This window comes from Herpailurus yagouaroundi, unplaced genomic scaffold (assembly GCF_014898765.1).
Source record: "Herpailurus yagouaroundi ecotype Mexico unplaced genomic scaffold, PumYag 188, whole genome shotgun sequence".
Lineage (NCBI taxonomy): Eukaryota > Metazoa > Chordata > Mammalia > Carnivora > Felidae > Herpailurus > Herpailurus yagouaroundi.
This window is the reverse complement of record NW_024412419.1, coordinates 30569532-30594503: the sequence shown is the minus strand read 5'-3', so window position 1 is coordinate 30594503 and position 24972 is coordinate 30569532. Positions and strand designations below refer to the sequence as shown.

The window sequence follows — 24972 nt, the reverse complement described above, 5'->3', positions numbered from 1 at the left end:
GTGTTCTATTTTTTTCTCTTCAGCTCTCCCAATCAACATTTGTTGAATGTATTTTCTTAGCTACAATTCTTTTTTTTTAATATTAAAAAAATTTTTTTTACGTAAACTCTGTGCCCAACGTGGGGCTTGAACTCACGACCCCAAGATAAAGAGTTGCATGGTGTATAGACTGAGCCAGCAAGGCACCCCTCTTAGCTACAATTCTATTTAGTTGCAACTAAATTAAATTTTTATGATGTTCTGTTTATATATATTTAATCATTTGATTCTTACCACAATCATGTAAGATAGGGTGGGTATTGTCCCCAATGTACACATGAAAAGGCAGAAACTCTGAGAGACTAAGTGACTTGTTCTTCGCATCTCATGTGACCATGCTTAAGCTTTCTAATTAGAGGATATTTGAAAGTTCCAAAATGTCTTAATTTTAAGGAAATGGAGTGAATAAAACATTTTATTGAAAGAAATCTGTCAGGTTTTCTCTCCTCAGTTATATATATATACATATATATGTATATATAGATATAGATATAGGTATAGATTTTAAATACTTGGTATAAGTTTCACAGGCTATGAATTTTATGCAAATATATCTGGAATTAAAAATGCTATATTGGTAGTATAAAAATATACTATCTAGCATTGTGAAGGGGTGGTGTATTCCATATAATTATTCCCCCTTTCGCTATTTCTGGATGAGATTTTTTACTAACATATATTACTTACATTTCTTATCTCCTTGCTTAAGAAGTAGCTCATGGGACCTAATTTAATATTTTCTTGGTGAATCAGCTTTATGGTAATAACAACTAATCTGTATTGAGTAAGTATGTCAATCATTGTTCTAAGCAAAATACTTGCATTAACTTATTTTATTTTCACTATATTCCTGCAAAGAATTACTCTCCACATTTTGCATATGGACAAACAAGGCACAGAGAGGTTAAGTAACTAGTCGAAGGTCACACAGAAGTAAATGACAACCAAGATTCAAACCCAGTCTAGCAATCAGAGCACAAGCTCTTAATCATCATGTTATGCTGTGTCTTATACTTCATGTATTAAAGTGTGCTACATTGATTTTTTCAATGTCTTTCAGGATCTTTTGAGATGAAAAACAATTCTTTTCCAAAAGGGCCCATTTTGGAATTTTTTCCACGTGTAAATATTGGCTTGATTTTTTTAATTTTAATAAACAACCCTTCTTTGCTTTCATTCCTTGCTAACTTTTCATTGACTACATATAATCTTTATGCACTTAACAATTTTTAAATTTTTTTTATGTTTATTTATTTTTGAGACAGAGGGAGACAAAGCATGAGTGGGGGAGAGGCATAGAGAGAGGGAGACTCAGAATCTGAAACAGGCTCTGGGCTCTGAGCTGTCAGCACAGAGCCCAATGCGGGGCTCGAACCCATGAACCATGAGATCATGACCTGAGCCGAAGTCGGATGCTTAACCGACTGAGCTACTCAGGCACCCCTGCAGTTAAAAATTTTGGATGACAACATTTAGTAGGACCGTGTGTAAAATAAGATGTGCAAGAGATCCACCTGGATTTTTATGTATATTGTATGGTCTTTAGTGACCAGGTCTTGGGACAGTTATTTTGGCCACTAAAATATTCCTTATATGCTTTATTGGTATTATTATTTTTCCAAAAGGCCATTTATTTGGCTATATACTTAACAACTGATGTTGTTCAACGAAGAGCCTCTTCCCAAGTAAAGTGTTAATATATATTCATTAGGTAAATGAGATCGCAGTGTTTTTAAAAAAATTGTCTAATATGTTATGGTTTACAGGTTCACTTATGTAGTTCCCATTTGCTGCTTCGACGCGCAGCCGTGGCTTGTCTCCGGCAGCTCGCCCAAAGAGAAGCTGCGGAAGTCTGTGAATATGCCATGAGCCTAGCCAAAAATGCAGGCGACAAGGAGAACAGTGGTACTAGTAAGTTACCTTATCGGTCATTATTCTTTTTGTTTAAATACTTAACCATTTCACAGGAGTATTGCTCTTTAAGTAACATTTTTGCTTTCAAGGATAGTCATTCTTCCTGTCCTTTTAAATAAAATAAAACCATTATCACTTAGAAAACACCTCCAGTGTAGTTTTTAGAAAGATTTTTTTAATGTTTATTTATTTATAATTTTTTTATGTTTTTATTTATTTTTTAGAGACAGAGCAAGTGGGAGAGGGGCAGAGAGAGAGAGAGGGAGACATAGAATCTGAAGCAGTCTCCAGGCTCCGAGCTGTCAGGGCAGAGGCTGATGCAGGGCTCGAACCCATAAGCCGTGAGATCATGACCTGAACCAAAGTCAGACGCTCAACTGACTGAGCCACCCAGGCGTCCCATAAATGTTTATTGATTTTTTTGAGAGAGAGAGAGAGACAGAGAGAGAGACAGAGACAGAGACAGAGACAGCATAAGCAGGGGAGGGGCAGAGAGAGAAGAGAGAGAATCCCAAGCAGGCTCCACGCTCAGCACTGAGCCCGACATGGGGCTTGATCCCACAACTCTGAGATCATGACCGAGCTGAAATCAAGAATCAGATGCTTAACTGACAGAGCCACCCACATGACCCCAAAAATTCCAGTATGGTTTTCTTGGTAATTTTACACTTTTACCTTTTTTAAGGTTTGGAGCTAAACAGCATTTAATATCAAGATACTTGTGCCATGCCTTGAGGATGATTTAGCTATATATAAAGGATAACTAACTCTAAGGATGTTGCTCAGTATCACTGATAGACTTCTGGCTCAGTATCACTGATAGACTTCTGGAAAGAGCAGTGATCTATTTGGGGGGTACCTGAAAGCTTTGGTCCCTTTTGAAAAGTGATGCAACTTTTCCTCAAGAAGGTAAAGCTAGAATAACCAATAAAACAAGAAATGTCAGTACATGTTTGGGTAGCAAAAGGTAGATCTTTGCTTTCTTCAATTCTTTCTGTTTTTGGGGGGGTTTTATGTATAACTTGAATTTCATACTTGGTCTTCTGGTCCCTAGGGATTGGTTGCTTGGGAACTTTTTCAGAGCTTAATTGACAGATATTTCCTTATTGTGAGAGAAAAATTTTTACTTACAAGAGCTTTCAAAGGCATAGAAGTTGCTTGGGTACTAAGAAGCAAGATACTAAAATATCTTCAATTTTAGCATAGTGTAGGAGCTCTATTAACAAATATACTGTATTGTAGAAATGTGAAAGAAGCTATACAATAAACATTATTGCTTTTAAGAGAGAAAACATAGAACCAAAAGTAATTACAGAATATTCCTGAATAAGATATAAAATTTTATTTTAATTTTTTTATTTTTATCTTTTTTAAAAATCGAGGAGTTTATTAGAGAAATATGAGAGGCAAAGACACCCCAAGTGACAGAAAGAAAATTCTGAAAATGTCCCTTCAAGCCAAGTGGGGGCCTGGCCTTGACCTCCCCAAAAGGACAAGAAACTGGTGGGTTACCAACAACATTCTCTGGTGGCCACCTTGCCAGGGCATAAGTGTTCTCAGCCAGCACCACTCCACTCCACCCCCCTCCCCTCCAAAGGTGGAAAGGAGACAAAGACTGTTTATAGAACCAATGCAGAGGCAATGGGAGCTATAAGGAAAGTCTGAGAGAGAGAGAGAAAAGGAGGTGGGGAGGACCTTAACAAAGAGTCCCAGGCGTTTGGCTCTGCACGGCCTCAAATGCATTGACAAACAGTTCTACAAAATGGTTACTTAAAAGGTAAAATGCCTAATGTTGTTTCTGAGAGTGCCCCTGGACTTCTTCCCACACGCCACATCACACACCAACGTATGTGGCAGGGCCCAAAGGCCACGCTTTGGAAAAAAGTAAAACCAGAATAAGCCCTGTTGCTCTTTAAGGAGAGAGGAAGGAGCGGAGGCTGTTGGGGCCTTTCCCAGGTACGCCTCCCAGCAGCAGCATGGCATGGTGCTAGGTCTCACCTTTTGTCACCCGTGCTTCAGTGTACTCTAGTCTCTGTTCAAAGGCTGTCAGTTTCTCGTTTAGTGTTGCAAGTCTTGAACAACAAGATGTATGGAATGAGTTGAGAAAGTCCACAGTTTGTTGATGCTGCTGCTGATGACCTCAGTATACTCCCAGTTCGCTCAGTCCTGCTGAACCTCCCACAGTACCGATCCTCTTGACCCACCATGGCTGCCCAAGATACAAAATTTTAAAACGTTTACATTCAGCCACCATCATTGAAGTTGAAAGACAAACTAAGAGGGGGAAATATTTGCAAAATATATTTATTGCTTTATTTATTGAAGTGTGTATATTTATGTTTTAAAATTTTTAATTTTTTTAATGTTTATTTATTTTTGAAAGAGAGAGAGAGAGAGAGAGGCAGAGCATGAGCAGGGGAGGGGAAGAGAGAGGGAGACACAGAACAAGAAGCAGGCTCCAGGCTCCTAGCTGTCAGCATAGAGTCCAACGCAGGGCTCGAACTCACGGACCGCGAGATCATGTCCTGGGCTGAAGCCAGACACTCAACCAACTGAGCCACCCAGGTGCCCCTGTTTTAATATTTTTAAAGCTTAAAAGCTTAGTGTGTTGGGGGTCCTAAGACCACCCCACATTCGATGATGCAGTAGGAGGACTTAGCATATAGTCGTGCTTATGGCTATGGTTTATTACAGCAACTGGATACAAAGCAAAATTTGCAGAGGGAAAAGGTACTTGGGGTGAAGTCTGGAGCAAACCAGGCTCAGGTTTCCAAGCGCCCATGCCCCATGAAGTCACACAGGAGCTGCTTGACTCCCCAACAATCTGTTTTGACAACACACACGAAATGTCTACCAGGGAATCTTCTCAGAGACTCAGTCCCCAAGGTTTTTTTGGGGCACTGGTTGACAGGGTATGTCTGCCTAGCATGTTTCAAAAGCCTAGATGTTCAAAAGTCAGGCGTATGTTTGGCATAAACCATACTGTTTGTACAAACAGGTTAGGCGTAGTGAGCCACTTTTACCAGGAAATGGTGGGAACCCTCCTGAAACCCAGTTCTCTCAGATGCTAACAGAGGGCTAACCTGAATATCAGGCCTTACTAAGTATTCTCAGGCCTGCTATGTTAACTGTCTTTTGCATCTACAGAAATCATGAGAGCATAAGAAACATGTTTTATCAAAGAACAAGTATCAACATAGGAAATATTTTCAATCTCCAGTGATTAAATAATAATTAAGTTATAAGTCAGTGCAATAGTAAGATAGCATTTTTCTTTTATGAAACTGACCAGATTAAAAATAATGATTATAACTAGCGTTGGGAGAGGTATGAATAGAAGACAAATGTCTTACACTGCAGATAGGAAGAAATGTAAAGTCATACAAATTTTTTGGATTTGTCAGTATTTTTTGTCAGCTTACCCTTTGACCTAGCAATTCCCCTTTTAGGAATTCATCCTCAATGAGTTAATCAATGTTCTCTTAATTCAGTGGTTTGCTATGTAGCTATGAAAATTCATGTTATAGAAGTATAATTCCTGATATGGGAACATATTACCTGCTGCTAAGTGAAAATTAAGCTTCTGTGTCTAATTTCTCATTAATGTTCTCTTTCCTTGGAACCTTTTCTTTTGACTTTTCCTACTGTCTGAATTCCTTTCATTGTGGCTGTTTTCTGCAGACACCCCTCATTTGTCTTTGGAGTGAGTCAACTAAAAGAGTCACTTTTCAGTTTCCATCCATCTGTCTCACTCTCTTCAAGGTTCAGAGGACTTTAGACTTCGGAGCTCGTAGTATTCATTATTATTATTTTTTTTAATGTTTATTTATTCTTGAGATAGAGACAGAGCATGAGCAGGGGAGGGGCAGAGAGAGAGAGAGAGACACAATCCCAAGCAGGCTCCAGGCTCCGAGCTGTGAGCACAGAGCCTGACGCAGGGCTTGAACTCACAGACCATGGCATCATGACCTGAGCCAAAGTCGGATGCTTAACTGACTGAACCACCTGGGTACCCCCACGGTGTCCATTCTTAAGGCTACCTGTTGTACAAGTTTTGCTGTTTATAAGAACAAAAAGATTTTCAGATAAAGCAAGACATTTACTATCTTATAATAATATTGCTTTTTTAGTTGAAGTATAAGTAACATACAATGTTATGTTAGTTTCAGGGATACAACATAGAGATCCACAATTCTGTACATGATGAAGTGCTCACCATGATAAGTGTAGTCGCCATCTGTCATCATACGACATTATTACAATATTGTTGACTGTATTCCTTGTTTGTACTTTTCATCCCTGTGACTTACTTTATAGCTTGAAGTTTGTGCCTCCTAATCCCCTTCACCTATTTTATCCATCTCGCCATTCAGTATTACTTTTGGATTGTATGTTTCTTGGAAAGGACTTTCCCAGTTTTTAAGTGTTCGTATAGCATATAATCCATTTATGATTTGTGTTCTGGCTTTATAAAGCCAGATTTTTAAAAATCTGAACTATAAGACTGAATGAATTTCAATTTGTTCTTCCAACAAATATAGCAGTAATTATTTTTTAGGCCATTAAATTCAATCTACCTAGAAATATATCTCTTTCCCACACTTTTTCTTTTTTACGTGAAATATGTATCTATTTAGCATTCCCTGGAGATTTGTTTAAACTACCTCAGAATAATCAGTCTTAAAGATCAGATTTATTGTCAGATTAAATTCTAAACCTAAGGATATGTATGTAAACTGGAGAACATAAATTGTATGTGTAGCTAGCTTGTTTTGTTGTAATCCTGAATTTACATGTAAGCATTGGTATTTAACGTAATTGTTACCTCTAGTGTACAACAAAATCCTGTACAAGTTCATTTATAAAATTTGCTTTTCAGATGTCAGTCCTTTTGCACCTGGAGTTAGTTCTCGAAGTGATATCCATTGCCGGCACCAAGGTGTTAATATAACAGAAACTGGTCTTGAAGGGCTTCTTTTTGGAATGCTAGACCGGGAGACAGATAGAAAATTATGTTCTGATATTCACGATACTTTGGGGCATATGCTGTCATCACTGGCTGTAGAAAAACTTTCGCATTGGCTAATGCTTTGTAAAGATGTCCTGGCAGCTTCTAGTGGTATGTATTCAATATATAAAATAGTGAATATTTTTCCTCTCATATACATTTGTATGTGTAAATATATGGATACAGATACATAAAAAGATATATAGATACATAGATTTAAATTTGAGCTTGCATTTAAAAATACTAATACATTTTAATCTATAAATCCCTATATAAATGTTGAAGGTTAAATTACATTACAAAGTAATATGCTTTCTTTGATTTGGGGGAAACAGCTAAATTCAAACTAAATTTTCATGTATGAAAACCCCCAGTTACTCCATAGTTCAACATAGTATGTAAAACTAGTGAAATATGTAAAAGGCTTTTATGTTACCCTTTGCTTGGTTTCTGATTTTTTTTTTTTTTTTAACTTACCAAGTCTACTGTTTTCAAAGGAATGAGAATTTAGTCCTTTTTTATTAACAATCTTCTAACATGAATGCAGGTTCTATAACATCATTTTTGCTATATGGAAATTTGTCATAATATGCTGTTTTTTGTTATAGATATGAGCACTGCAACTCCCTTAAGTAGTGGAAAAGATGAGGAATCTGAGAAGAAAGATGAAATGGATGATGATACCATGTTCACCACACTAGGCGAAGAAGATAAATCAAAGCCCTTCGTGGCACCTCGCTGGGCCACTCGGGTGTTCGCTGCCGATTGCCTGTGCCGAATCATCAATTTGTGTGAGAATGCGGACCAGGCCCACTTTGATCTTGCGATGGCACGTTCTGCTAAACTACGAAACCCTACAAGTAAATTTAAAATCAGTACTTCTTCTATAGGTTTGAGATATTTTGCTGCTAGGTAACATGCTTTAGATTCTGCCTTTCATGTCTTGCATTCATGTGCCTTTTACCTTTGTTTTCTGTCCCCTAAACATACTACCCATCTTCTGCTTTGTATTTGGAAGATAAGTTGAAGAAAGTGGTTCAAAGGTATATGTCTACCTATCTTAAGGTAGATGTATCTTAATCATGTCCCCTCAGGGTAATAATGACAGTAATTTACATATCCTCTGTACCTTGTCCTAGGTTTAGCACTTCAATGTAAAAGATAGAGCAACGCTTTAAGGTGCATAAGCAAAGTGAATTTTGCAGTCCCCAGCCATGGAGAATGTCAGAATTCATGAGTGCTATCATTCAATTCAACTCAAACTCTCAGATTTCAGAAATGCTGCTAGGTAGTTTTAAAAAAGTGAAAATTGTTGGTTACTGAGACCTGTCACTTTTTTATATTTTATGACCTTTTTTATATCCCATAATTCCCTGGATCCGATATTATAGGGAGTTTGCAAAGAAATCATCGCATCCAATATCCTCATTTTACAAATGAGAATCAGAGAAGCTGAGGGCAGTAAGAGAGTAATAGACTCTGTCTCGTCATTTGTTGTCTCTTCATTGCCCTGTCATTTTCTTACATATGTAAAGACAAACTGTATATGTTAATAGTATTGAAGTCTGTACATTAAAATGCCTTCCAGTTTGTTTTGTTACTAAATGCCTTTCAGTTTACTAGAGCTCACAAATGCATTAAAAAACAAAAGGTAAAACAGTACTCCATGTATAGAATGTGAATCTGAAGGTACAGTTATCAGGAAAGCACAATTATCATGAGCACAGTGTCTTTATTCCTGTCATTATTTATCAAATATTTACCAAATCCTGTTCTTTGCTACACATTGGGGATACAAAGAAAAAGAAAACAGAGTCCACATCCTTGAAGAATTTCTAGTCTAGAAGACAAAAAGCCTTGTCTCAAACAATTACATGTCCCATAGTGGTATGATGGAGTATTTGGGGAACATAAAAAAAGTAGTGTTCGTTTCCTGAAGAGCCAGGGAAGATCTCACAGAAAAGGTGATTTTGAAACTGGATTTTAAAGACAGAGAAAAAATTTTGCAGGTAGAAGAAGCTGATTGTATTCGTGTTCTATTGCTGCTGTAAGAAAAGACCACAAATTCAGTGGCCCTATCCTATAGTTCTGTAGGTCAGAAAGTCCAACATGAGTCTCCCTGGCCTAAGATCAAGGTCTCAGCAGGGCTGCATCCCTTTCTGGAAGCTCTAGAGGAGTCTATTTTCTTCATAGCTTCTGTCAACTGCCTGTATTCCTCGACTGGTGGCCCCCTTTCTCTGTCTTCGAAACCAACAACATTGGCTGTCTCAGTGTTCCACCTTTAGTTGTCACACTTCTCTCTGACTACAGCCAGAAGAGGTGCTCTGCTTTTAAGGCACATGTGATTAGATTGGGCCCACCTGTTAAATTTGGGATAATCTCCATGTACAAAGTCCCTTTAACATTCACAGGTTGTAGGGATTAGGGTGTAGAAATATTTGAGCACCATTATTCCGCCTACCGCACTGGTTTATTATAAGCAAAGAAAGTAAGAGAATTTGTAAAGGCACAGAAGTATGCATATTACATTTAAGGAAAGGTGAAGATCCTTAAGTTGGCTTTCCTTTCTTTGTGTTTAATTGTTTTTTCTCTCATTATTTGTATTTTGTCTTTTTCCCTGCATTCTCAGAGATCCTCACAAGGCTTCCCTTTATGTCATGGATATAATGTTTTACTGTTTTCTGCCCCCCATAGCGGATCTTAAGTCTTCTTTTATGTTTTTAGTTTTCGTTTAATTGTTTTGTCTTCTTCCTTCATCGTATCGTATCATTTGGCTCCTTATGATTTTCTGTTCTTATTCCATAGCAACCGTGACTTTGTGCATCCTGTTGAGATGCCAAGTGATTTTCTGTATTTTATTCTGATTTTTATAGAACATTATTTTTTAGGTGCATTTTATTTATTTTGAGAGAAAGAGTCCGCACATGTGAACGCACATGAATGGGGGAGGGGCAGAGAGAATCTCAAGCAGGCTCTGCGTGATCAGCAGGGAGCCTGATGTGGGGCTTGATCTCACGAACCATGAGATGATGATCTGAGTCTAAATCAAGAGTTGGACACTTAACCGATTGAGCCACCCAGGTGTCCCCAGAAAATTATTCTTGAGATTAGTTCTTTCGGAATCTTCATAATCTTTCTTTTGCCTGGGTGTATTTTTTTCCACAGGCTTATTTGTTTATAAATCCTTGAAAGGGTAGAGTGCGTATTTGGAATTTGCTCACATTGTGTGTGGGTGGATTGCCCATATTCTCTGTCTTTGTTAACTGGGTGCTTGACATTGGTAGCTGGATGGTGAGCTGATATAACAGCTCTCCAACCTAGATTTCAGTATCTGACATGCTTTGTTCTGCTGGACTGAAAGAGGATCCTTTCTAGTTCCCATTGCCTGCCCTCCTGAACAGTAATGTCAGTGTGTATGAAAAGTTACAGATCAAATAAATGTGCTATCCAGGCTCTTCCTGTATCATCCTTATCTCCCTTTGCATGCACTGTGCTTTCGTTGCACAGAACTACCAGTCCCAGAATATAATAAACCTCTAACAGTCCCCTAATTCCCCATTTTAGAATTTCTGCTCCATGTCCCTTCCCACTCCCCTGCTTTAGGAGTTCATCTCCTAGGATTTGGAAAAAAGAGGTCTTGATTTAAGAAAAGTTGGAGGTAGAGAATTGTGTAGAGAAGCGATAGCACTTTCATTTAGGAATTATTGCCTACTTTTTCGTTGTGAGAGTGCTGTCATTCTAGACCTTTTTAATTAGGTGGCAGAGAGTAACAGAGGAGTAATGGGCCTTTTAATTTACTTCTGGGTTGGCATAATATGAATAGGCCCATTTTAAGCGAGTTCCATCTACCTTGGAAATTTCCTCCCAACTTCTGGCAGCATTTCATTATTCCTGATTTTTATTGGTGGAATGTTTTTGTTTCCCTGAGGTGAGGAAGCACTGGGGGCTTCTGACTAAATGTTCTTTTTCTCTCTCCTCTGTTCCTCTTCCCCAAACCAATAGATATTCTTTTTTAAACTTAAGATTCTAAAATAAGAATTTTAGGTAGGCACAGGAAAAAATTAGAAGAACTTGTCTTACAACCTTCACAATAAGAATAACAGCAAAAACCTGTTTAAATAGGAGCTGTTTGGGAATCAGGCTGAAACACAGACTTGCCACTGCTTCAAAAAGACTTTGAGAGGCTTGCAGCAGCCTGAAGAACTTTAGAGTACTTGAGCTTGATAAATTATTTAGATGATTTTAGTTGCTATGTCTTTAAATTCACCAATCTTTTCCTCTTTGGCACTAATCCCTAATAATCTTATCCAATTTATCTTTCATTTCCAATATATATATTTTTTAATTTTTACAAGTCCCATTTGTGGTTTTCTCTTTTATTTCTGTCTTCATTATGCTCGGGCTTTCCTTTTCTTTCTTGAATATAGGCAACATGTTTATAATAAACCTGTTTTAGGCTGCCTGTCTGTTAATTTCATCATCCCTTTCATTTCTGAATCTGTTTCTATTCACTGAGAGTTTTTTCCCTTGTTATGAAATATATTTTCCTGCTTCTTTGCATCCCTGGTAATTTTTTTATTACATGCCAGATATTGCAAATTTTATGGTAGTAGTGCTGGATTTTGTTGTATTCCTTTAAATAGTATTACACTTTGTTCTGGGATATAGTTAAATTACCTGCTATCTTTTGAATCCTTTGAGACTTGCATTTAAGCTTTGTTTGGGCAGATCTGGAGCAGCCTTTATTCTAAACGGAAAAAGTCTTCTCCTTCCTATGTCTTACCTTGCAAAAGTCTTTTCCATAAAGTAGAAGTTGAGAAACTACTGCCTACAGTCTAAATCCAGCCCATAGCCTGTTTTTTTAAATGAAGTTTTATTGGAACACAGCACGCCCATTTATATACACATGGACTGTGACTACTTTCATTCTGCAACACCAGAGTTGAGTAGCTGTGTTAGAAATTATATGGCCAGGGGTGCTTGGGTGGCTCAGTAGGTTAAGCGTACGACTTCGGCTCAGGTCATGATCTCGCACTTCGTGGGTTTGAGCCCCGCGTCAGGCTCTGTGCTGACAGCTCGGAGCCTGGAGCCTGCTTCGGATTCTGTGTCTCCCTCTCTTTCTCTTCCTCCCCTGCTCACGCTCTGTCTCTCTCTCAAAAATAAATAAAGATTAAAAAAATAAAAAATAAAAAGAAATTATATGGCCAGGAAAGCCAAAACTATTTACTATCTAGTTCTTTACAGAAAAAAAAAATCTGCCGACCCCATTCTAAAGAATTATAAACTCCTTTGGGGAAAGTTAGGATAATCAGTTACTTTGCTTCAAATGTTATTGCATAATAATGTCATCTATTTTACCATACTGTGTAAAAGGTTTACCAATGTTCTTGAGAAATTATGATAGATAAGCTTTCTTGAAAGTGTATCTTTGTTATTTTTAAACAGTGAAATGTATGGAATGTAAGTGCTTTTTTATTTTTTTATTTTTTATTTATTTTTTAATTTTTTAAACATTTATTTATTATTGAGAGACAGAGAGACACAAAGAATGAGCAGGGGAGGGGTAGAGAGAGGGGGAGACATAGAATCCAAAACAGGCTCCAGGCTCTGAGCTGTCAGCACAGAGCCCGATGCGGGGCTTGAACTCACAGACTGTGAGATCATGACCTGAGTCGAAGTCGGTCACCCAACCGACTGAGCCACCCAGGCGCCCCCATAAGTGCTTTTTTAAAGACATTTATTTCATTTCATATTAAACCTATTTGGGCAGAAATTTTCCTTTTTGCCGTCTATTTTATTTTTAGATGACCTGTTGGTACTTCATCTCTCTGACCTGATTCGCATGGCCTTCATGGCTGCAACAGATCATAGTAACCAGCTGCGGATGGCTGGGCTCCAAGCACTTGAAGACATTATCAAGAAGTTTGCATCTGTGCCTGAGCCAGAATTTCCAGGCCAAGTGATTCTGGAGCAGTATCAAGCTAATGTGAGTGAGATACTCTGTTTACTTAAAAACTTAAAATTGATTCTTTGTGTGGTGAGTAAGGGGGCAAGGATTCCCTGGAGAAATGTCTTTGGAGCTTCAACTATATGTCTTTATTCCCATTGTCTGTTGCATAGTTGAATCCCACAGTTGAAGAAACAATAGGATAAAACTATTTTTAAGTTATGATAGCGTATTCATGATAAAACTAGAATAGAAATCGCAGGCTAGCTTTTCAGTCTTGTGTTTAGATGTTTAGCCATGCCATTTAAAAGATAAAAGGACATTCAAAGAGTGTTGTGGATTTGCTGACATTACTTTTATATGTCAAGACTTGATAAGCATTTTTAAAAATACAAAGGGCAACTTTGTACGCTGAAGGATAACTTTTAATAATAGCAGTTAAAAATATTACTGAAAGAATTATATACCTTCAAAAATATTTTTATTTTGTTCTAAACAGAGATACTTTTTTCTCCTGAGATTTATAACTTTGTTTTCTTCGCCTGAGGCACAATAGATATAATCCTGGTAATGATGGGTTATATGAAGACAAAGTTAGCAAGGAAAGAATACACATTTTTTTTGTTTTACTGTGATCAAAATCTTCGCTTCAGATACACAACACCTTATCCAAAAGCTATACTCAAACATACATAAAATTAAAAAGTACGAGGGGCGCCTGGGTGGCGCAGTCGGTTAAGCGTCCGGCTTCAGCCAGGTCACGATCTCATGGTCCGTGAGTTCGAGCCCCGCGTCAGGCTCTGGGCTGATGGCTCAGAGCCTGGAGCCTGTTTCTGATTCTGTGTCTCCCTCCCTCTCTGCCCCTCCCCCGTTCATGCTCTGTCTTTCTCTGTCCCAAAAATAAATAAACGTTGAAAAAAAAAATTTTTTTTTTTTTAAAATAAATAAAAATAAAAAAAAAAGTACGAATAATTTTTAATCCATTGTTTTTCCATCATAAGTACTGGTGAGGAAGTTATAGCTTCTAGCCCAGCTGGCTATAGAAAGTCCATATTCAACTATTTACTCCCAAATACCCAACCTATCCAAATGAAGGTTTGTTGTTCTGTTTTGCTTTATTTTGACTTTTTATTTAGAAATAATTTTAAACGTACAGAAAAATTATAAGAATAGTACAAAACACTGTCTTATGCCCTTTACTCATATTTACCAATGGTTATTTTTGCCTCATTTGCTTTAGCATTGATTTTATATTTCTCTCTCTTTATACACACATTTTTTTTTCTAAACCATTTACAGATAAATTATTTAAATCATGTACCTTTATCTTTGAATACTTCAGTCTGTATTTCCAAAGGACAAGAACATTGTCTAACATAGCCACAGAACAGTTCTCAACTTCAGGAAATTCAACATTGATATATTACTTCTATATAGTCTGTCATATTCCACTTTTATCAGTCAAGCCGGTAATCTCTTTTACAGTATATTCTCTTCCACCTTCAGTACAGGACCCAGCACCAGCTCTGTGATTAGTTGATGATTGTACCACCAATACTGCAATTAGTTGCCATGTGTGTTTAGTCACAGAGAGTGACTCAATCCATTTCCAAATGGCTACTGATATATCTTAGTGACTGACTCTTGTGTAAGGGAAAATGTCTCAAATTAGGAGTTGAATGTATCTAATTCCTTGTTCAGTTCATGCACATTAAATTTAGTATATCTAAAAATCAATGACTGGGTTGGTTCATGGGGTACCCAGGTGGCTCAGTTGGTTAAGTGGCTGACTCTTGATTTCAGGTCAGGTCATAATCTCACAGTTGGTGAGTTTGAACCCCACGTTGGGCTCTGCGTTTATGCTTCAGATCCTGTCTCCCTCTCTCTGCCCTTCCCCTGCTCGTACTCACTCTCTCTCTCAAAAATAAATAAATGTAAAAAAATATATATTTTTGAAAACTAAAGCTAATATTCCTTTACTTATTACTGTAACAATGGTACACAAATGAATATTTCTTGAGAATCCTTCTCTGAAAGCACCTCTTTTTGAGGTAAAATGGCTTCTAAGGTCTTTAAATGACTATGTGAATTTTTAGTATTACTCAGTTATTTAAAGGAGTTGATCCAGTTATATGAGATTCACCCATGAGGTAAATACTGTTAGAAATACATTCAGGAGGGGCGCCTGGGTGGCTCAGTCGGTTGGGCGTCCAACTTGGACTCAGGTCATGATCTTACACTCACAGGTTCAAGCCCCGCATCAGGTTTTGTGCTGACAGCTCAGAGCCTGGAGCCTTGCCTCAGATTCAGTGTCTCCCTCTCTCTCTGCCCCTCCCCCACTCGCACTCTGTCTCTTTCTTTCAAAATAAATAAACATAATAAAAAAAAAATTTTTTTTAAAGAAATACATTCAGGAAAATATAGACAGAATAAAAAAGAATAGCAGTTTTCTGTTATCTCTAGGAGCCTGTGACTTTGTCAGAAAATCTTGTTTACTATTAAACAAAAACAAAGGAAAAAGAAACAAGATTAATTGCCTCTTTGGTATAGGATTCATACAGATTTGATAATGATTATAACCTCCTGGAAAGCAAAAGAAACACGGTATGTTTGAGTTTATTGTAACTGAGAAGAGAGGTAAGGGAGATGTGATAAAAAGGAAAGTAACAATGATGTATTTTGTGTGTTTTCATCTCCAAGGACACAAGAGGCTTTATGTTTACCACGTATCTTTAAAACACTCATATTCTTTTTTTTTTTTTTTTTTTTTTTTTTAGGTGGGAGCTGCTCTAAGACCAGCCTTTTCACAAGATACCCCATCAGACATAATTGCAAAAGCTTGCCAGGTAAGAAGAAAAATAGGGTTTTCTATAGTTACCTTCTTTTTTTAAATTTTTTTTATTTTTTTATTCTTTTTTAACATTTATTTATTTTTGAAACAGAGACAGACACAGCACGAACAGGGGAGGGTCAGAGAGAGGGAGACACAGAATCTGAAACAGCCTCCAGGCTCTGAGCTGTCAGCACAGAGCCCGACGCAGGGCTCGAACTCACAGACCGCGAGATCATGACCTGAGCCAAAGTTGGACACATAACTGACTGAGCCACCCAGGCGCCCCTGTAGTTACCTTCTTTAAGTTAATAGATGCCTTAGAATTTCACCTCCAAGAAAGAAGAGGGAAAAATCAAATAATATTTGTTTTTTATCTTGAAAACACAATAGTGACAGTTTCCTTTTTTATTCTGTATCAAATGATGAAGTAGTAACTTAGTCGCATCCCTTTTTTTGTCATAGCTGAGGAGATGACTTTGGGATACATAGCTTTTATATTATCCAGAAGTAAACAGAGGTATGAAAATCATAAAAACAACTAAAAATTAAAGTAAGATTACAAAATAATTAAATAATGTATTATGAATGATAATTAGGTAATAGAAAATTGTTGGGGGGCGTCAGGGTGGCTCAGTCGGTTAGGCATCTGACTCTTGATTTCAGCTCAGGCCATGATATTATGGTTAGAGAGATTAGACCCCATGTCAGGCTCTGGGCTGAGAGTGGGCAGAGACTGATTGGGAGCCCCTCTCCTCTCTTCCCCTCCCCCATGCTCTATCTCAAAAATAAATAAACTTAAAAAATAAACATAAAGGGGCGCCTGGGTGGCGCAGTCGGTTAAGCGTCCGACTTCAGCCAGGTCACGATCTTGCGGTCCATGAGTTCGAGCCCCGCATCAGGCTCTGGGCTGATGGCTCAGAGCCTGGAGCCTGTTTCCGATTCTGTGTCTTCCTCTCTCTCTGCCCCTCCCCCGTTCATGCTCTGTCTCTCTCTGTCCCAAAAATAAATAAACGTTGAAAAAAAAAATTTTTTTTTTTTAAATTTAAAAAATAAACATAAAAGAAGACTTTTTTTTAATTAAAAAAACTTTTTTAATGTTTATTTTTAAGAGTGAGAGACCGAGCACAAGCTGGGGAGGGACAGAGAGAAAGCACGAACCCACAAACCGGGAGATCATGACCTGAGCTGAAGTCGGAAGCTTAACCGACTGAACCACCCAGGCACCCCCAAAAAAGACTTTTTTCATCACAAGTTTTGAAAAATTTACAAGTTTCTGGGAATCACTTATCCTAAAGAGAATTTAACAATATGGAAATTTAATTGTAAAATTAATTGCAGGGGATTTGTTCTAACATTATTACATTTGAAAAGAGTCACAAAAGCAAGCACTTATATTCCTACACTTTTAATAAATTCCTCTTTTTCATGCCTCATTCTGAAAAAGGATTCATGCATTAAACTCCCGTGTTTCAGGAAATCCAATTCTTTTTTTTTTTTTTTAATGTTTATTATTTCTTTTTGAGGGAGCCAGACCGACAGCTGAGTGGGGGTGGGGCAGAGAGAGAGGGAGACAGAATCCGAAGCAGGCTCCAGGCTCTGAGCTGTCAGCACAGAGCCCAATATTGGACTTGAACCCACAAACTGTAAGATCATGACCTGAGCCAAAGTTGGATGCTCAACCAACTGAGCCACCCAGGAACCCCCGGGAAATCAGAGTCTTTATCTGCTTTCCTAAAGATAGAAGAGAGGCAACCCTCTCCTTCCCAGTTTTCTGGAGTATGGGTTTGGGTCCATCATTATTGCTTAGAATCCATAATCAAGCTGTGACCTCTAGAAAGAGAATGTTCTGCTGTTTGCAATGGTAAGTGTGAAGTTCTTACTGTGTTCTCTCTGTGGCTGAATGGGTTTGCCTCTAGAGCCTGGAGCCTGCTTCAGATTCTGTGTCTTTCTGTCTCTCTGCCCCCCCCCTACTCACTCACTCTCTGTCTCTCAAAAAAAATGAATAAACATTAAAAAAATTTTAAAAAGAAAAGAGAAGTCTGTGGATCATGATACAAACCTCAGAGTTAGAGGAGGCCGGTTTGTTTGGGATACCAACACACAATCAGAAATCATAGTTATGTATAAATAAATGTATCATGGTGATGTTTTAAAGCATAGTATTTAAGCAGAAGAATCATACAAAGCTCCTGTTCATAGAAAAGCAAAGGCTATTCAGATTTCATCTTGTGGATGAGTACTATGAAAATTTCCTCTTACTGAATTTGCCTTCAACGTCTCATTCTTTATGTGGCTCTAGCTGCTTTTTCTATAAGAAGTTTCTCCTTATCTAGAGGCAGGCTTAAGTTTTGACCTCCTATCCTTCTGTTTCTTGAAGGAAACCTGGTTTTGAAACAAATGGAACAGTGGGTTGCAAATTCCTTTTCCTTAAAGAAAAGTAAGGAGTTGGCTTTGGACAGGTCATGAAACATTGCATCCCACCTTATTTACTAGAATAGATGTTATGTTAAACCTGAAAATCGGGACAATTTTTAGATATTACAGGAAGACTCAAGTGGAACACACATGTGGACAAGTAATCAATGGCTTAATAAAAAATCATTTAAATCAGCCTAGCAATCTTAAACATAATATATACTTTATCTTATTTCAGATTAAAATTTATAAATGTACATTCACGCACCCCTCCTTTGATGTAAGGCCAAGGTCTTTTCTCTGAAAATGATTTTGCTGATTCAGTGCTGCTATGCTTTTCTTGATAAACCAAACCTATAATGCAGTACCTGCAATATCTAGTTTCATCTTCTTTAAAGTGGAAGAGATAATTAATGTTTTTATAAATTAAACTTTGTGCCAAATCCTCAGTATTTAGTTTCCCCCAACTTTTAGTTGTATTTCTACCTCAAGAGAAATGTGTATCAGATCTCTTCAATATGTTGCTCAGTTTCCTAAAGAATAGCAACTCTACTTTCATAATCATATTTAAAATCTTTCTACTTCACGTTTCATTATATTTCCAACAATATTTTGATTGGCATTTTATTTTGCCAATTTATGTTCATAATTAATAACAATTTTAAAATGTCCTTTTTAATTTTTATTAAACTTAGTTCTGAATTCTGGGAGGATAAGATTAGAAGAGAATAAAATTATTTACATAAATATTTATTCTCAGCTTAAAAAAATTTTAAATATAGAAACATAATCCATTAATTATGATTTAATATCCAAACGCTCTGAAAAACAAAAGCTTTTTCATTATTTATTTGCTGGTGAAACCTGAGCTGACTGTCCTCATTTGTCTTGATGTGAAGCTGAGTGGGGCTAGAGTATTGATCCGTCCCTCTTACTGTGATTTGTACTACATTTCATGACAGAAGTGTCCTTCTGTTAATTGGGGGGGTGCTGCCACACGTCTTGCTTGATGTATTTCTTAGTGAGGTTCACTGGCCTTACTACCTTTCATCAAAAAGTTGTGAATTGTGACCCACATCTTGACCCAAAGATTTCAGATAATCAGAACATGAGGACTTGTAATTGTGGAGTAAAGGTGGCACTACCAGGCCACCCCTTACTTCTTGACATTCTTCCCTTGGCTCCAGTGTCACCGCACTTGCCTGGTTTTTCTTTTGTTTTTCTGGAATTTTCTTTTCAATTTCTTTCATTGTTTATTCTTATTCCACTTGTCCCTTAAGTATAAATATTTGCCCTGTGTTCTGCCCTTAACACCTTTTTTTTGTACCTCAGTCCTTGAACAAATTTACCTGGTAACATTGCTATTATTACTAAATAATAACCAGTGTTAACTACAGTGTTATATTAGTTTCAGTGTACAATATTAGCGACTCAACAATTCTGTCGTTCACTCTGTGCTCATCGTATTAGCGTACTCTTAATCTCCTTCACCCTAGCTCCACCCACCTCCCCTCTGGTAACTATCAGTTGTTGCTCTATAGTTAAGAGTCTATTTTTTGGTTTGTGTCTCTCTTTTTTTTCTTTTGTTCATTTATTTTGTTTCTTAAATTCCACATATGAATGAAATCATATTGTATTTGTCTTAGTCTTATTCATTTAGCATAGGCTTATTTCATTTAGCATAATACTCTCTAGATCTATCGATGTTGTTGCAAATGGCAAGATTTCATTCTTTTTATGGGTGAATAATATTCCATCATATATATATATATATAATGTATATATATGTAATATGTATAATGTGTATATATGTAACATGTATAACATATATATGTGTGTATATATGTATGTGTGTGTATACACACACATGCATATACACCACATCTTTATCCATTCATTTGTCAATGGACACTTAGGTTGCTTCCATAACTTGGCTATTATAAATGATGCTGCAGTAAACCTAGGAGTGCATGTATCCCTTTGAATTGTTTTCGTATTCTTTGGGTAGATACCTAGTAGTGCAGTTACTGGATCATAAGTTATCTCTATTTTTAACTTTTTGCGGAACCTCCATACTGTTTTCCATAGTAGCTGCACCAGTTTGCATTCCAACCAACAGGGCAATAGGGTTCCTTTTTCTCCACATCCTCACCAACATCTGTTGTTTCTGGCGTTTTTTATTTTAGTCATTCTGATAGGTGTGAGGTGATATCTCATTGTGGTTTTGATTTGCACTTCCCTGATGGTGACTGATATTGAGCATCTACTTCGTTATTTTTTACCTTCCTCCTGAAATCCAGAACCAAGGTTCCACCTGTCTGCTGAATATCTTCCCACAGGTCCCCTACTAGTACTTTGAACTCAGCATGTTAAACTGTGCAAGGTTAAAAATGCTCTCTAACTTCTCATCTCCCCCAACCTTTCCTTTTTCCTTTCTTGTCTCTTAAGCAGTGGCTTCACTTTCCTCGCTTTCATCCAAGTTAGAAGCTTTGGCAATCTTTGAGTCCTCACACTTTTTCTAAGGCCCCGCCCCCTCCCCCTAAAAATATTTAATTGGTTTCCAAATCCTGTGATTTCTACCTCCAAATCTCTCTCAGATGACTCTCCCTTTTTATTCCATTCCCAGTTTCATCTATATTCTCTGTCCCACAATATTATAATAGTCACTTTACTGAACACATGGCTAACCATCTGAATACCCTCTTTGCTGGCATAAATGCTGGAGCAATCTTCCTAAAGCATAATTCTAATTGTAATCTCCCTGCCCAGAGGCCTTGGAAACTTATGATTGCCCATAGAACAAAGTCAGTATTCAGTTCTCCTGGAATTTAAATTGCCCCATAATCTGATCCCACTTAACTTTGCTAATCTCATCACTTTTCCCTTGTAACTCCTCTGTATCTATACACACAGACCTTCCTGATCTCCAAACATTCCCATTTCTCCTCCTGGAAGTGATGTCTCCCTTCTCTGTTTTTAAGGGTAGTGTTGCAATCCTAAAATGGTCGTGTGTGTTCATTCAATCTACGTACGTTCTCTTCCTTGAGAACAGGGACCAGATTTTAACCCTTTATTTATTTTTGAATCTCTTCCATAGCACTCAGAATAATGTTTTATCTGTGGTAAGCAGAAATGTTGTTGAATTGAAGGATTATTCACAACTGATTCTGAACTGATACAGGCAGAAAATTTTTTCTATTAAAATTTTTGTCAAATTAGAAAATGGAAGCATAAGTAAATCACAGTTCATTTTCCACATAAGAGTACAATAAATCCTACTCTTGCTATTGATTTCTGATTCAAAATAATACTGAAGCACAGCATTGGGGTTTTTTTTGTTTTGTTTTCTTCATTGGTTTTGTTTTATGTTTCTTCCCCAAGGAAAAAAATCATATTTATACTCTTATATGTTTTCTGTTAATTGTTTTATACCACATTAACAATGTTTTTCTTTGGCCAGGTGTGTAGTACGTGGATCGGAAGTGGAGTTGTCAGTGATCTCAATGACCTCCGTCGAGTGCACAATCTGCTTGTTTCTTCTCTGGACAAAGTGCAGGCTGGAAAAGGATCTTCTAGCCAACTGTACCGAGAGAGTGCCACAACCATGGAAAAACTGGCTGTTCTCAAAGCGTGGGCAGAGGTAACCACAGCCTATTGTTTTTGAACCATTTCCCCATCCATGAGAAAATGTTCCCCTACTCCTCCTGTAGGTAAAAAAAAATTTTATTTGGTTATTGTTCTTTTAAAACTGATCTTTGGTATGGAATGCTTTTTGAAAATCTATTATTTGCTCCTTCTCGCTGAAATACGTATATGTTTATGTCTCAAAAGAGCTCTTATGAAGCCTTTGAAAATTACAGTTTTTAATCAGTTTTTTCAAAATTTCAATATTGAGAAATTGATCCCTTAACTAATTATGTGGAAATTAGGCAGAGAAAACTACAAATATAAGTAATATAAAATATTTTATGCCAAGAACCTTTTATTTGACAGTTACCTGGCTGGCTCAGTTGGTGGAGCATGCGACTCTTGATCTTAGGGTTGTGAGTTCAAGCCCCACGTTGGGTGTAGAATTTACTTAAAAAAAAAAAAAAAGTCTTTTATCTGATTAAATTTCAAGAGACTTGCCACTGCTCATTGATACCAAGATTGCAGTTTTCTGTTTGTGTGTTTTGTTTTGGTTTGGTTTGGTTTGGTTTGGTTTGGTTTCTATAGCTGGCTTTACCTTTTTCATTCCACAGCCATTTTTTAAAAAATTGTGATATTGCTTTAAATTCACTTTTCTAAATTCCTTCTGCCATTTGCTTTCAAATTCTTATTATCTGACCTACAGTATTTCAAGTAACCCTCCCTCTGCCAACCAGTACCTGACTTCTCTATTTCTCTAGTATCAGTGGCTGATGACTACCCAGTAGATACTTGCTGACTCAAAGCATGCAGCATCCACGTGATATAGTTCAGATAAAGGACCTCTGAATTTTTGCTGTACTTTTTTCCCCCACAAAAATAAAAATGGAAAAATATAGAGCTCAATAAGATATGGAAATTAGTTTTCTCTGATTTTTAGATTGTAGATCAAGCTATCCTTCAAGTAGATTATCCATGAAAGTTGCCTTATTTTTCCCTGCTGCCATTTTTGGCTTAGAAAGCAAAATAATATTTTTTGTTTGATTGATAAAATGATTGCTCTTATTTTTTTTTTTTAATTTTTTTTTTTCAACGTTTATTTATTTTTGGGAGAGAGAGAGACAGAGCATGAATGGGGGAGGGGCAGAGAGAGGGAGACACAGAATCGGAAACAGGCTCCAGGCTCTGAGCCATCAGCCCAGAGCCCGACACAGGGCTTGAACTCACGGATCGCGAGATCGTGACCTGGCTGAAGTCGGACGCTTAACCGACTGCGCCACCCAGGCGCCCCATTGATTGCTCTTATTGATAAAAATTTAGTTTTTTTTTTCCAAATCAATGCAAACCTTTTTAGATGGGAAGTAGTATAAGAAAAAGTTACTATAATATGACTTATCTCTGTTTTCTCACTTAGAAAATGATAAAAATTCTTTGTTAATTTTCATGTATCTGAGTTTTTATCTAAAACTGCTACTTTTCTTGTCTGTAGAAATTACATTGCAGTTGATGTATTGATTTTTATCTGAAAATCCTCATTGTTCTGAACTCTCTAACCCCATTCACTCATTTCCCCAAATGTAGAGACCACTGTGGGGTCTGAAGGTCAGCACATTGGTTGCCAGTCAGCTAGTTCTTTGCTGACCTGCATTAACATGCTTGATTCACCTACTAGGAAGCCTGGCATAGTTTAATATAAAAAGCATTAAACATTGACTCAGAGGCCCTAGAACAAATTCTGTCTCTGGCATTTACCATCTTTGTGATTTTGGTCAAGTGATTCGACCTCTTAGAGCCTTAGTTTTTTCATTACAACATGGAGATAATATCTTATAAGGCAATGTATATAAAAGGACCAACTACTGGGACTGGAACTGGGACTGAATGGAAGACAGATCATTACTTTTAAAAAGTTACATCAGAACCTCACATAATTTTTTTTTTCATTTTTTTTTTAACATTTATTTATTTTTGAGACAGAGAGAGACAGAGCATGAATGGGGGAGGGGCAGAGAGAGAGGGAGACACAGAATCGGAAGCAGGCTCCAGGCTCTGAGCCATCAGCCCAGAGCCTGACGCGGGGCTCGAACTCACGGACCGCGAGATCGTGACCTGAGCCGAAGTCGGACGCTCAACCGACTGAGCCACCCAGGCGCCCCAGAACCTCACATAATTAAATTAACAATGTACATTTGTATTTGACACATTTTTTGGGGGGGGTAACTTGTGCTATAATTTAATGATTTGCACCTCACGCCTCAGCCTTCAATGCTGCCTAGCAATTCTTTCCCTGCTTATCTTCCTTTCCTTTATCATTCTCTTCAAATGGCCAGCATATTCTAGATTTCTCTCCTCAAGACCTTTCTTTGGTTATACTTTTTCACTCAGAAAGCTGAGGATTTCCATTGTCTGTCTCCTCAGATTGTTTCCTTGAAATCTTTAGATTTACATGGTTTGGGAACTTTCCCGTTAGGCATGAGAAGGAAGGGGAGACTGTTTCCAGCTCAGTGCCATCAGTCCTGCCCACCTGTGTGTCTTCAGCCTCTCCCTCTACATGCTTGGTCTTCTTACCTGCTTTCCTCCCCAACTCAGCATTCTCTTTTACTCACTACTTTCTGTCTCTCCTCTTCACATCTCAGTTCACTGAAATTTCAGTATCTCCACTTCCTAAGCTCTTGGCCACCCACTTCTCAGTCCCCCACAATCTGGGGTCTTCACTGATGCAGGCTAGCTGGGTCTGAGGACCCCGAGGGGGCCCTACAGGACCAACCAGGAGGGTCTTTGGCTTTGCGCAGGATAGAAATCAAACACGAGCTGAGAGGAAGTGGGAGCAGAGTTTACTGAAGATATAGAGAGAGCAGATACAGATACCAAGTCTCTGGGAGACTTGGAAAGGAAAGGAGAGTGAGTCTCATCTTTGCTTGGGGTCTGGGGTTTTTATTGAGGACAGTGGTTTGGTGTACATGTATTCTCAGGCGTCCACGGACCGGTCAAAACAAGAACAAGTGCTCAGACATGCTCCGTGAGTCACTTGTGCCCTGGAGCCTGAGGTCTCAGTGTCAAGGTGTCTGGAGTCAGTGGTCTTGGAAAACTGATGACCCTACCTGATCACTCCTTAGTTATTATCTTGTGCTAGAAGAATCCAAGTATTGTTTAAAAGACTATGAATATGTATATACAACTTATCTGGAA

The 24972-nt window shown here is 37.7% G+C and overlaps 1 protein-coding gene across 1 annotated transcript in view; it reads left to right on the top strand.

Annotated features, from left to right (window-relative positions):
* HEATR5B (HEAT repeat containing 5B) overlaps positions 1-24972 on the top strand; it is a 103763-nt gene that overhangs the window by 53774 nt on the left and 25017 nt on the right. The window contains exons 22-27 of the mRNA XM_040496515.1: positions 1806-1950; positions 6833-7072; positions 7570-7821; positions 12766-12947; positions 15686-15754; positions 21617-21796. Coding sequence (XP_040352449.1) covers positions 1806-1950; positions 6833-7072; positions 7570-7821; positions 12766-12947; positions 15686-15754; positions 21617-21796 — 1068 coding nt within the window. The remainder of the gene's footprint in view (positions 1-1805; positions 1951-6832; positions 7073-7569; positions 7822-12765; positions 12948-15685; positions 15755-21616; positions 21797-24972) is intronic.